Genomic DNA, 13,100 nt, shown 5'->3' on the forward strand with positions numbered 1-13,100 from the left:
CACCAACGGTGCTCGCCCACGTCACCGACGGTGCTCGCCCACGCCGCCTCGCGCTTGCACCGGACTCGTCGCGTCGACGTCTTCTCACTCATAATTGATGAGCGCCTGGCATGGTCGTCATGCATTATTTAGGAAGCGCCACCCACACGCCCGCGCATTTGGCGCCAAAATGCCGACTTTGACAGGTAGGATGTCGGAAAGAGGCTTATGTAAGGTGGCTCTGGAAATAGAGCAGAACACTGGCAGCGATTCCCCAGCCCGCTGAATGTTTGATTGCGCGCCGGAGAAAAAAAATAAGGAATGAGCTCAAATGTCGGCAAAGAGGGAGACCGACCGGGTTTTCCACAATTGTCTCAGGGGAAACCACAATGAGCGTGACGCTCTTTGATAGCATTCATCGTCAAATACAGAATTCGATGAGATTAAAAAAAAAAAAGTGGGGGAAAAAAAATTGCAAACTTTTGTGGTAGCACGTTTCCCGCCCGCTGCGAGTCATCTTGTAATGGCATTTTGTGCTTTTTGCATACTTAGCATCCAGCGCCGGCTGTCCCTGCAGCTGCCTATCTTGCACCACGCCTATCTGCCATCCATAGGAGGCGTGGACGCCAGCTGCACCAGCCCCACCGACAGCCCCGGATCCAGCCCGCGCCACAGACACATGCCGCCCTCCTACCGGGTCATGGTGTCGGGCCTGTGAGCTACGCACAGACAACGCCCTCCCCGTACACACGCACGCGCACACAACTGTCTTTTTGTGTGTCGGTGTCTTTTCTACGGCAGACTGACTGCTAGCATCCACGCAGAGGAGAGCCAAGCACTGTTTTGGGGCTCCTCTGGGAAACACCCGCCACGGCGAGCGCGACCTTGAGAGCGACCCGTCCCTCGCTTACCCCCCCCTCCTTACGCCGCAGGTCTTTATCATTTGTGATGTTGTAAATATCGTCGTTACGGCCACACCGCGGGTAACAGCGACTCTGCTCGCCTTTCAGGAAACGATCAGATGCTAATTGGTAGCTTTATATATATTTTTTTGTGCTCAAGGCACTGATTCTCAAAAATCTTAGTCAGATTTTTTTTTTCATAATATAAAGCCGAAATACGAGAACGTCTCCATTTTGCCTGACGAAAACGCAGATTTCGCCAATTTAGATTTAGATACGACAATTTTTACTCGCCACGAATGATGAAGCTCCCGAATTGTCATATCACAAACGGCGTGTAAATTGTTGCAATTTTACAAATCGAGAGATGAGATGATACATTTGTCATCGCATGACAAAGTCATGTCACTGTCAAAGGTTCCAGGAATACACTAACACTAGCCCACGTCTAAAAAGTGCTGTAGCAAGCAAAATTATTCTACCAAAATTGTTGAAGCCGTCCGTCCATCTTCAGCAATAAAAAGCACGACCCCTTTGTGGGTCGTGGAAATTCTGACCCTTGTCATCTGCGAGCCTATCCATCCCAATCCCGCTTTTTGCCCGCCAAGGCATCGTCGCCAAGAGGGTCCGAGCGTCAAAGCACACTCCTCTGGCCCCTGTTGCTATGGAGATATTTGCTTATTTGGAGCAAATTTGTTGTTTTTCACCATCGGTGTCTTGGTTTTAAGGTTGTTTTTTGTTTTTGTAAAAGGCGTCCGTCCAAGCGCTGTGCCTGTCGTCTTCTACACTCACCGTCATCATGGTGCGCACTGCACACACGCACACACACACACACACACACACACACACACACACACACACACACTCGGGACAGCAGGAGTGCACTCCTTCCCTTCCCCCAGCGAGCAGAAACTGGACTCAAGTAAAGGAGCAGTAGACGAACTTTCAAAGTTTCAGTGTGGCTCCGCCCGCTTTTCGGAATCTTGCGCAGGACTGGCGCTCCTCGCCCAGTTGAGTCCAAACGAGAAAAATTCAGAGACGCTGAATACAGTCCAAGTGGACATTTTCTATTCTGTGACATTCTCCGTGATTGTGTACAATTTGCAGATACCTTGAGCACAGGTGTCCATGGATGGGATGTTTGTTTGTTTTTGGTTGTTTTTTTCCAATTAATTGTTGAGGTGTTTTTCCCTCAAGACGGCATGAAATCAAATGTAGACTTCACACAGGTGTTATCAGCTGCTCGTCCTTGTGACGTTCCCGTAAAATAAAATAAAATAAGAAAAACTCATTTTGGAGTCGTATGAACAGGTGAGCAGACAGAATTCAACGATCCTTCGCACCACTTTTTCATTTGCCAAATGACATGTTTTGCTGCTGTTGTTTTTTTTATTTTTCAAACATGAACACAATTTGGTCCATCAGTTGTAGCCTTTCTGTTTCAAAATAACAGTGTGTTAACAGAGCCGCACTGACAAGGAAAAACATACAGTAGTCTTCTGGCAATAAAGTTGTTGATTTTTAAATTCCAAAAAGTATTTTTACGAGATGAAAAATGAAGTGGGGGGGGGTTATACTGCAAGATTTCAAATAAAAGCTTTCAGAAATTTCCTTCACTTCATCTAAAATGTTTCTCCTCCAAAACTTTCATAATGATCTTAATTTTACTGAGAGAATGTTACATTCAAGCCTAAAAGAAAGCTGGTGCGGGTAAATTTCATCTTCAGAAACGCTTATCCTCACGAGCAGTCGGCAGGGTGAATTCCATTTAAAAAAGGGAAAGGAATTGTTAATCTCTTCTCCCTCAAAACAATTCAAAATACATTTGACTTTTTTCCTTCTCAGAGCGGCCTTTTTACAAAAATCAAAGTGTGTCCGCAAAAGCCGAACGCACGCTACATTCTGGATTAAAAATTGCTGTTTTGTCAATGATTGTGCTTTACTCCATAACGATACATTTATGATGATGATTATGATTAATCATGAACCAACATGCAGCAAACAGTAACCAAAACTTGCGTTTGAATGCAACACGTTCAAGAAGGGCAATAACTTGTTTTCTGTTACCACAGAGTGAACTGCAGTATATAGATATTTATATATCAGTATATATATATAAAATACATAGATATATTGAAATGTATATGTAAAAGTACCATTTCTTTCACAAAATATGCCACCAGGATACTTTGGAAGTCGTCTCCTTTTAATCTTTTGAATTCTTTTTGGGCAAACCTTAATTTACAGTATCTGTAACTGTTATGTACAGATGAGTTATAGATATGGAAGCGTTGTATAAAAGAAAAAGTATCACATGTTGGAAATACCTGAATGTTCTTATTTGTTATTTACTTTTCTTTATTTTCTCAGAGAGCCATTAGTTGTTATTCCGGACCTGAATATGTAGGCGCTAATTGTGAGCGGGGTTTCAAAAGCGACCTTCTTTCTCTTCTGAATGTTCTGGACTGGCTTTTACGTTTCACATCATTGTTGAATAAAGTGAGACTGAAAGTGACAAAATGAGTCTTGACCATTTTTTTTTTCACTGCACGTATTTCCTAGAGAAGCCTTCAAGGGCATCCGAGCATTAATATGCCGCTCGGGTCGGATGGACGATTCCGGTAACGACATTACGCGGAAACGAATCTCCCTGAGACGCTGGCAGTTCACCTTTGAGAGTGCCCTTGATTTTTAATGTGCAAGGTGGCAAATTCTGCCTCACTTCTCTTTAGTTCTGTTGACTGACCGCATGGAATCGGTGAGCACGTAAAAAATGTTTTATAGGTCAGCAAACAAAACGTGATAATCATTTGTGTACATGGGTGGTGGACAGGTGGCGCTAAAGAGCCTCGGCATTGACGTCAAAGATCTTAACGGCATGGTCGGCGCTGGCGCTGGCCAGCTGCAGCCAGGCGCTGGTGCTCTCCTCCGGGACCCCCGCCCGGCCTGCCCGGGGGCTCCAGCGCAAGCGTTTGATGGCTAGCGTGTGACTTTGTCTGTTGGACGGCGCACGGTGAAGGTAAACAAGACTGCAAAGTGTGCAGGGGTACTCGCAACTAGAAGACACTCCTGTAACGCTGCTACAACAGGAGACGGAAAGTGATAAATGTCTAGCGGAAGGATACGAAGGGTCCGTTTCGCCGTATCTGATCCAGTCTTGGCCTCCGGCGTGATCTCCATCGGGCCTCCACCCGAACACAATTATCCGGCCGCACTCCAGTCCCACGGCCAGGAGGTAACTGAAAAGGAAGATGAATAAGTGTCTTGCAAAAAAATTCTTTTGAATATGATGCATGTTATTAGGTTTACGAAACTTTAGCGGTGGTGGTAGTATTAAAAAAAAAAACAAAAAAAAACCTGTTGTCCGAGCAGAGCTGCGGGCAGAAGGTGACGGCTGTAGCAGAATCGCCCACATCCAAGATGGAGGAGCGCGGCTTCACCTCAGCGGGAGCGACCGAGTCATCAAGCCGGTCCTTTGGACAAGGTCCCCACACCAGCACCTGGAAGACACGCAAAGTACGTAGCACGTTGTCGCGCCGTGCTGCACGTGGTGCCGTCCATGTCACGGGCGGGAGGTCACCTTCTTGTCCCGGCTGGACGTCACAAAGTATGTGCCGTCGGGACTCCAGTCACATGACCAGAGGATGCGGCTGTGCACCGACGTATCCTTCGTAGTGCGTGCGTATAAAGCATACTGAGGCTCTGCACGGGCACACGACAACAACAGAAGCAGCAAATCCTAATATTATTTGTAGTAGTGGCTGATTTAAGAGAAGGAGTGATTCATCCGGACCAACATGTATAAGTTCTGCTCGTAAGGAATAGTTGTAGTGGCACAATACCTGGATGAGCCTGTTGTCGGCGCCACAGAGACCAGGTACGGTCTCTGGAGACGAGTAGCAGCATGGCGTCGTCGGGCGAGAAGGCCATCTGAGTGACAGTGAGGGCGTGGCATGGCAGCGCCTGGAGCTGGCGCCACGTGCTGGCGCTCCACAACAGCACCGACGCGTGCTCCGCCTTGGACGCCTGCCGTCCAGGAAAAGAAAATTTGCGGCTTCCATTCCTTCCTTGTGGCTCAAGAGCAGCTTGCGATGGTGGCTCTCCTTGCCCCTTCTGTTGGTTGCGCCGATGTTACCTTGCACGCCGACGCCACCACCGTCCCGCCTCTGTCAGAAGCCAGGCAGAACATCTCAAAGCCATGGCCGTACCTGGAAAAGGACAATTTCTCAGGGCGCCATTAAGGCTAAACGATGCACTCTAGTCAAACCGGGGCAACAAATGGGCAGCATGTGTCATCTTCATGGCAAAATGACTTGTAAATGGAATTAACAACAGGAGGCAGGCAATGGATAGGCTGGACGCTGCGTGTGTGTGCGTAGGAAAGTGGGCTGATGAAAAGAAGGCAAGAGCATCATTTTCACATGCAATTAAGCCTTGGGGCCCAAAGCAAAACAAACAATTCCATCTCGCTGCATTGGAAACCTTTACAAAGGGGAAAAGTCATCAGTCATGTTCATGTCGCCCGAGAGAATGTTACATTTGTTTTTGTTTTTTTTAGCTTGTGGGTACAATTGGGGGCTGTGCTAAATAAATGCGCAAGACGAAATGGACGTGACATTTGCAAAAGAAAAAGGATGCAAATATTGGGCTGTCAGTCGTAGGGACTAATCAGGAGGCTTGGACTGCTAATGCAAAGAGGGCTGATGGATACTCACAGTTTTTGCACCTCGGGCCAAAGTGTGTTCTGCAGCAAATGATCTTCCGGTGGAGGTTCTGCAAACAAGCAAGCGTACATCGTGGTTGTGGTCGTAAAGGTGGTGACACCAAGGAGGCAAGTAGCGTACCGCTCATGTTGATAGGGTGGAAGTTAGACTCTTGATATCGGTCAGAGGCGCCGCTGAACTTTTCCTCGCCGTCTTTGATTGATGGAACAAGATCAGCTGTCAATCAGACCCAAGATGTTGGAAATGGCACAAATGATACGCCGGCCCTGAAATCTGACCTTGAAAGACAGCCTTGTTGGACAATCCCAAGGCGGGCGTGCTGGCGCCTTCGGGCAGCCGGGCGCAGTCCTGCCAAGGGGGACGCGGATGAGTCACGAAAGCTTTTCCACACGAAAGCTTTTTGAACAACTACAGCGAGATCCTCACGTCGGACCCCAGCAGCTCTTCCCTGGACGTCCCTGAAATGTTGGCCAAGTTGTCCATGAAATTGCGCGGCGCCTGGAAGACGCGTAGAACCTTCTCGTCGGCGCCCGACACGAAGCGGAAGCGGCCCAGCACGGCCAGGCATTGCACGTCGTAGCCGTGGATTTGCGGACGCGCAATTTCGTGCCAGCTGGGCCGCGGCCGGCCACTCCACGGCGTGAAGAGGCGGGCGGTCTGGTCTGAGCTCACGCTCAGCACAAACTGGCCTTCGGGATCCCAGATCAGGTCCTGGACGGCATCAAAGTGGCCCGACAGCACCACGTCAGGCCTCCACTCGCCCTGGCGGAGGAAACGCACGATTGATGAAGAATCCTAAAGCAGCGTCAAGCCACACGGAGAGCGCGAGTGGAGTTCCAACCGAGTCGGCGTCCTTGCTCCACAAGTGGAGAGCACCGTGGAAGGCGTGCGCCAGGATCATGCAACCGTCCGGACTCATCTGGCCACCGTAGAAGCCCAGCGTGTTACCGCCCACCTCGCCGACACGCACCTGCGCCCAGAAACAAACAAAAAAAAGACTGCATTTGGAGAAGTCATGACATGGATCGACATTTTTAATTCCATCTTCTACCTCACAGTAAACAGAGTAGCCCTAAACATATCCCAACGCTGATAGGATATTGTGATTTCCTGGGAATGGTGTAGCGGTGTTTTTCTGAAAACCGAGATTTGCATATCATCCGTTTCATAGCTTAACGGCCGACGCACCCAAGAAGAGTCGAATCCTTTTATGAGCTGGCGCTGGCAAAAGAGACAAAATGCTAATTCGCCAGCGCACCTTTGATGCGCGATCGAGTGCGCGCCTGTACCATGTTAAGCTTCCTGTGCAGACAGAGCACCAGTCGCTTCAAAGCGGCTGCCTCTCGTTTCTACAGATGGTTCACACCCGAGTGAACTTCAAACAGACACATAATGATTTTCTTGCATGGCCGGTGTCTTTGTGCGTCGCTTCGGGTGCTAATCGCTCTTTTGAAATTGAAGCGGCGCAAACGCGATTGGTCGAGAAATATGCGGGCATCATTCAATCGTCTGTGGCCGAACGAGACCGGCGCTAAAACTCACCTGCTCTGTCCAGACTCCAGATTCCTGATCCGGCTTCCAGATGATCATGGTCTTGTCCATGGAGGCTGAGAGCAAACTGAGTGGCTCTTGCTTCTCGCCACCTGCAGGGGGCGACAGAAAGGACATTCACCCCACACCGGACTAGAACGTTCCTGGGAGGCCTGACACCAAGACAACTACCAAGACAGCTCGTTTCCATTCCAGGAGACCAAGAGCTGACCAAATGGTCCACTTAGTTCCTCCAAATGTCCTTACCCCCATGAGGCTGCCAGTGTACGCCGTACACCCAGTTCTCGTGTCCCGCCAACACCGTTTCCAGAGCCACTGCAAAGACTAAAGACGCCAAAAGGCGCACGCACAGTAGAAAACCCAGTTTGGCAAGATAAGCAGCGGCTAGTTGATGAGCTTGGAGCGCGGCTCGCCTCGGTCCTCCTCTTGCCACTCCACTCCAAAAACGTCCTCTTTCATTCTGATGACAGCGTCATCCCGGTCGCCCTCGGCCCGGGCGCCGCTCCCGGGCTTGGCGCGCAGCCGCCACACTCGGATGAGACAGTCCTGCGAGCAGCTGGCCAGCAGCAGCTCGCTGCCTGCGCAAACATACACGCACACGCACGTTTGAGTGCACCAGTCGAGTCGGTGGGGTGCAAGTTGGACGGGCTGATTGAAGTTCATGATTAACAAATATATTGGGTGAATGTTTTTTTTCATAAACAATTAACAAAGAACATTTTGTGGCGTACCACAAGTGCTAATAGTATTAGTCCACCTTGCCGGGTACGTGGAGCCGGTGACAGACGAGCCAAGTAATAAATATCTGGCGACAGGCGAGAGACAAAATGAACACGCTCCACCGTCTCGCCGCGTGAGCGATGTCAACTTTGGCCTCGTTGGGCGCGGTGATGAACGGCGACGGGGGCAAAAAGTGACGCTTGGCCGCCTTCGTAAAGGCGGCGGGGCGGAGGAGGAGGTCTTTATTGTTTGTCAATGGGTGGCTGACGCGGCGCGGTTAAACTTAATGAGGGTTTGTTTTGGGCCGCTGCCAAAAGCCATGCTGGACTGCCCATTTAGGCGGCAAAACTGTGGGCCGGACTCACTGTTGTCATCTGTTGGTTGAAGCTTCATCTGCCAATGTGATGAGTTAACGATTCACCTTGTTTATTGTCTATTTTGGCAGCGACCCAGTCAATTGCATGGAGCTCACCTATGGCTGTCCAGGCAACGCCACGCACCCAGTCCTCGTGTCCCTGCAGCGTCAGGACTCTCTGCAGCTTCTGCAGAGCAACGTTTAGACATCAAACATAATTTTCTTGTTCAGATTCCAAATGACAAGCAAGCATAAACTCACCTCCTCTCGGGACTGCACGTACAGGTGGACCCGAGAGTCGTCGCCCCCGCAGGCCAGAACGGGAACTGCGATGAGAGACAGCGTATGACAAGTCAGGAAAATAATGAGCACAACTAGAACGCGGCGGCGTACCTCGAGTGCCTGGCAGCAGAGCCAGGGAGACGTCCATCACGAACCCGTTGCCCAATGTTAGCGAGTGGAGACACTCGGCTGCAGAAAACAAACATTTGTTGTACGACTATGATGTTCCCGGCAAAAAGTACGTTTGCCTCCTTCCCAATTCACGATTTTCTTTTTTTAGCATGTTTATCACAGTTGTTTATGGATCATCAAGCACATTTTAACATCTTACAGAATGACAATTCAAGTCAATTGAAAATACATTTTCTAAATGATATGACGTCCCTAAAATATATCAAATGAATAACTTCATGAAAAGGAGAAGGTGGCATATATCATTTCAACGTGTTGACATTCTTCGGCTCATACCCTCTTTGGTGTCACCGCAGCGCCACAGCCTAACGCTGGAGTCCGCCGCTGCAGAAGCCACCAAGATACTGGTGCCAACGTAGAGGGCGTCCACGGCGCAAACGGCACCCGTGTGGCCTTTGCACTCCACCGACTGGACAAACTGCACACAAGAAGGGGATTGTTCTCCTTGGCGGCAGAGGTTCCCCTCGCCATTCTGAGCAGCCCAAAGCAGGATGCGACTGTCCGAGCCTCCTGAGACCAGGTGGGTTTCGGGACCTGTGGTGTGAAAAACCCAACAGAATAAACTTTCATAGAGCACAATTACCTTTTTTTTCCATGTATAATGCGTAAAATTTAACAAATTTATTGTCCTAAAATCTGGGGTGCGCATTATACATGGGTACAATTTTTTTTTTTTGAAGAAGAAGAAGAACAAAATCATGGTACAACAATTTTTGAAGAAAGTCTTGTCACGGATGGAGTGTGGAAAGGAGTGGGGCGACCAAGTGCAGTTTGGACCAGGGTTTATTGGAGGAACTCAAAACACAGACTTGGTAAACTAATCGTGATAAATAACTGGAACATCACTCAAATATCGGTGATCCCGTTGAGAGTCTCACATATTTCTTCGCTATCGAGTTTGCTACTGCATGCGCAGTGATACTGACCGGCAGAATAACATCCGGTTGTTCCCAAAGATGATCTTTTTTCTGAAATAATTTTACGGTTACGGACTTAAGTAACCCAGCCGGGTCATACCAAAGACTATAAAAATGGGTTGCCTCCATGCTTGGCACTCAGCATTAAGGTTTGGAATTGGGGGGTTAGATCACCAAATGATTCCCGAGCGTGGCGCCGCTGCTGCTCACTGCTCCCCTCTCCCCCAAGGGATGGATCAAAATCACACGGGGATGGGTCAAATGCAGAGGACAAATTTCACTACACCCAGATGCGTGTGTGACGATCATTGGGACTTTAAAAAACTTTTTTTAAAAAGTCAAAATTTGGGTGCGTATTATACATGGGTACAGGCCTTTTTCCAGCATCGACATGCCATTTTTAGGGTGCGTATTATACATGGGGGCGCATTATACATGAAAAAAAAAACGGTATATCCTTTGGATTCAAGTTAATTGAATCGTGCGTTTGTGCAAACCCTTTGGTCTTCTGCTCTAAAGTAAAAAAATGTCAGGAATCCGAGCATCCGAACTTAATTTGGGGTCAGTCTGACACTTTAAATCAGTGTCAGAAAGCTCGGTGCACACACACAAGTGCGTGTACGTACTCCGTAGTACGGACATGGCACACTCGCGCTCTATTTGTATCAGTCCCGAATTTAGAGCGTGGGCTGTGACGACAGCATTCTTGTAATTCGCACGCTGAGCTTTCAGATGCAGTTTTGCGCTAAAGCCACCCACAAACCTTCCCCTGGAATCCTTCCATTAAAATGAGACGCCCAAGGAAAAGCAAGGTGGACACAGTGCCGAGCGTTTAAAAGAGAGTGGCCAATTTGGCTCGACGTACGCGACGTGACGTTCAGCCACATGAGCGTCAACATCAACCCGTCACAGATCGAGGTAAACGGACCAACACCTCGGATCTCGCCTAAGAATTGCCACAACAAATTTTACTCCAGACTATGACGCACTAGCAAACTTTAACAAAAAAGACAGCGGTGTCTACAAGCCTACTGGAATCTACAAAAGGATTATAAGGAAGGAACACAAGAACTTTAAGAGACTGCTCATATGTGTCAGAGAAATTCTGCTCTGACAACTGAGCTGAACTTCTATCTGTTAAGATTGTGCATGGCACAACAGAAAGTTAATGCTCCATGGCTTTTTTTCTATGAAGAACCCAGAGAGAGTTATTTAGTTATTATTTATTTCCTGTTTTTTCTGTGAAGAACTCAGAGAGGGTTATTTAGTTATTATTTATTTCATTAATAGTGTTATTATTTGTTTCCTGACTTTTTTTCTGTAAAGAACCTGGAAAGGGTTATTAAATAACCGTTATTTGGTTATGTGTGGCTTTCTGGAAAACAATACATTTTTTAAGCTCCCCTACGATCGTCACACTTTTTCTGTTACAAACTGACACCGGCCCCCCATCAGAGAAGGGAAAAGTTATGTGGCCCTCACAGGAAAAAGTTTGGGGACCCCTGCTTTAAATGGTGGCAGATATGCGCTGAGTTGGAATGTGACTGGCTCCTGAAAGCCATATCCCCACTTATAATACAGTGTGCACATACAGTGCCTTGCGAAAGTATTCGGCCCCCTTGAACCTTTCAACATTTCGCCACATTTCAGGCTTCAAACATAAAGATATAAAAAAAAAATTTTTTGTCAAGAATCAACAACAAGTGGGACACAATCGTTTTGTAGCTTTTACTGTATATAATATGAGGTGCTCATATATTTATTTGGGTTGAAAGTAATAATAGCCCTCCGAAAGAAGGTATGACTACAATGCGGCCTGCGGAAAGAAATGAGTTTGACACCCCTGTTTTAAACAAATTTATTTAATTTGTTGTTGATTATTCTCTAATGTTGTTGAGGGAAGCACAACTCAAAATGCATATTTACAACCATTATAAATAATGACATCTCTTTTAATGGCTATCTAATACCTCGTATGGTCGCCAACAATAACAATGCAACACCGCCCTCTAGGAGGAAGAAAGCGGTATCACACCATGGCTCGGGTCTTAGGCGCGACAACTTGCATGTGTATTTCTTGGAATAAACTCACCACCGTCTTCTTTATAGACCCACTGGACGGCGTTGACTCTTGCTGTGTGGCCATTCAGCATTGACAAAACTCGTCTTTCCTGTGATCGAAAGCCCAAAATGTTCTTTTTAGCTCAGAGATTGTTAATAGTGGAAAATTCACGGCCAAATGTGACCAAATTAATTTATGTCCCTACCTGCGGGTCGTACAGTGCGACGGAGTGACATGCCCCAAAAGCGAGCGCCCCCCCGCGGCCCCAAGACACGACGTTGGGCGTCCTGTTAGCCGAACAGGCGACATGGCATGTTTCGAGCCTGAGCGTCGCCATTTTGCTGCGGGATTTCGAAAGACGATGGCGTCATAGTTGAGGGCGGCCGGAGTGCAACACAAACTGAGATGCTTGTTCTGCCTTTGAATTAATTGAAAATATAACAAATTCCAATATATAAACGAATAAAATCAATGCAATAATAAAAACTAACACGCACACAAATGACACACTATCAAATAAATTACAATAAATAACACTGATAATGAAAACAAGAGAAAGCAAATTGATATAATAGTAAAAATTATGACACAACCAAAACTAGATGAAAAACTATTATTACTTAATAAATAATAATGATGATAAACAAAACATTTAGTTTTGTTTTCAATTAAATCAGGAACATAAAGTGCACCTTCGAAATATAACCGCGAGAGGGCAAAATACACTCACGTAATTACTAAACAGACAGTACAGTTCTGTAGTTTACTGAATGTACTGGATTTTATGTTACCTTTTTTTTCCTTTTTAGTAATTCCCACACTCCACTAGATTAGTTTTGATGCTTTTGTTTCGATTTTGTTTTGAGGGAAGCCAACAAAATGGAACAGACATTTCTGTAAACGGCAGCGACTCCATCCCCAGACAAGCAAACTAAGCCCATTTGACACGCTGCTGACACGACAGTCACAATGTAAACCTCTCCCAATGTTGATTGTCTTGAATAATTGGTCGCAGCAGAGCTACCGTGCTTGTTAAATCAAAAGCCCTGAGGCCTTTTTTTTTTATTCAAGGGCTAAGGTGACACTTTAGTCACCAAGAGTTGTCAGCAGTCTACGAGTAGTCTTTGTTTACTGTCAACCGTTGTCTGCTGGTTGAAGAATGTTGACACAATAGGACTCAAGGCAGATCAATGTGTCATTATTATTTTCATTTATTCATTTGACTTAAATGCAGCTGTAACTACATACATTTTGAATTTTTTGATGTTTGCCTTTAAATGAGCCCATTTGTGCCTGAGGTAGCGACAACGTGGCAAACAAATGACCCGTTTCTCATTAGTGTAACTCCAATCCAGTTGCCACTGCATCCATCCATCCATTTTCGGATCCGCTTAGTCCCCACAGGGATCGCGGGAG

At 47.0% G+C, this 13,100-nt stretch overlaps 2 protein-coding genes across 6 annotated transcripts in view; one reads left to right on the plus strand and one right to left on the minus strand.

Annotated features, from left to right (window-relative positions):
* gabbr2 (gamma-aminobutyric acid (GABA) B receptor, 2) overlaps window positions 1-3,248 on the plus strand; it is a 54,344-nt gene extending 51,096 nt beyond the window's left edge. For all 3 annotated transcript variants that reach the window (XM_061267334.1, XM_061267335.1, XM_061267333.1), the window contains one exon: window positions 532-3,248. In XM_061267334.1, the coding sequence (XP_061123318.1) occupies window positions 532-697 (166 nt within the window). In that variant the 3' untranslated portion in view covers window positions 698-3,248. The remainder of the gene's footprint in view (window positions 1-531) is intronic.
* On the minus strand, window positions 3,067-12,049 carry elp2 (elongator acetyltransferase complex subunit 2). Of its 3 annotated transcripts, none has more exons than XM_061267338.1 (20): window positions 11,890-12,049; window positions 11,715-11,793; window positions 8,982-9,239; window positions 8,625-8,702; window positions 8,493-8,557; window positions 8,349-8,418; window positions 7,570-7,734; window positions 7,403-7,480; window positions 7,148-7,248; window positions 6,447-6,575; window positions 6,032-6,367; window positions 5,884-5,953; window positions 5,726-5,797; window positions 5,597-5,654; window positions 5,017-5,089; window positions 4,724-4,907; window positions 4,462-4,583; window positions 4,239-4,381; window positions 4,007-4,120; window positions 3,067-3,877 (listed from the first exon to the last, which is right to left on the minus strand). In XM_061267338.1, exons 1-20 carry the CDS (start codon window positions 12,019-12,021, stop codon window positions 3,721-3,723), a joined length of 2,484 nt encoding a protein of 827 aa, XP_061123322.1. In that variant the 5' UTR covers window positions 12,022-12,049; the 3' UTR covers window positions 3,067-3,720. The 3 variants fall into 3 exon arrangements, with proteins under 3 accessions (XP_061123322.1, XP_061123323.1, XP_061123320.1); XM_061267339.1 differs by having other exon boundaries at window positions 5,017-5,047; window positions 5,726-5,821; XM_061267336.1 differs by having other exon boundaries at window positions 5,726-5,821.
* Between the last annotated feature and the right edge of the window lie 1,051 nt (window positions 12,050-13,100).

This window comes from Syngnathus typhle, linkage group LG20 (assembly GCF_033458585.1).
Source record: "Syngnathus typhle isolate RoL2023-S1 ecotype Sweden linkage group LG20, RoL_Styp_1.0, whole genome shotgun sequence".
In the NCBI taxonomy this organism is placed as follows: Eukaryota; Metazoa; Chordata; class Actinopteri; order Syngnathiformes; family Syngnathidae; genus Syngnathus; species Syngnathus typhle.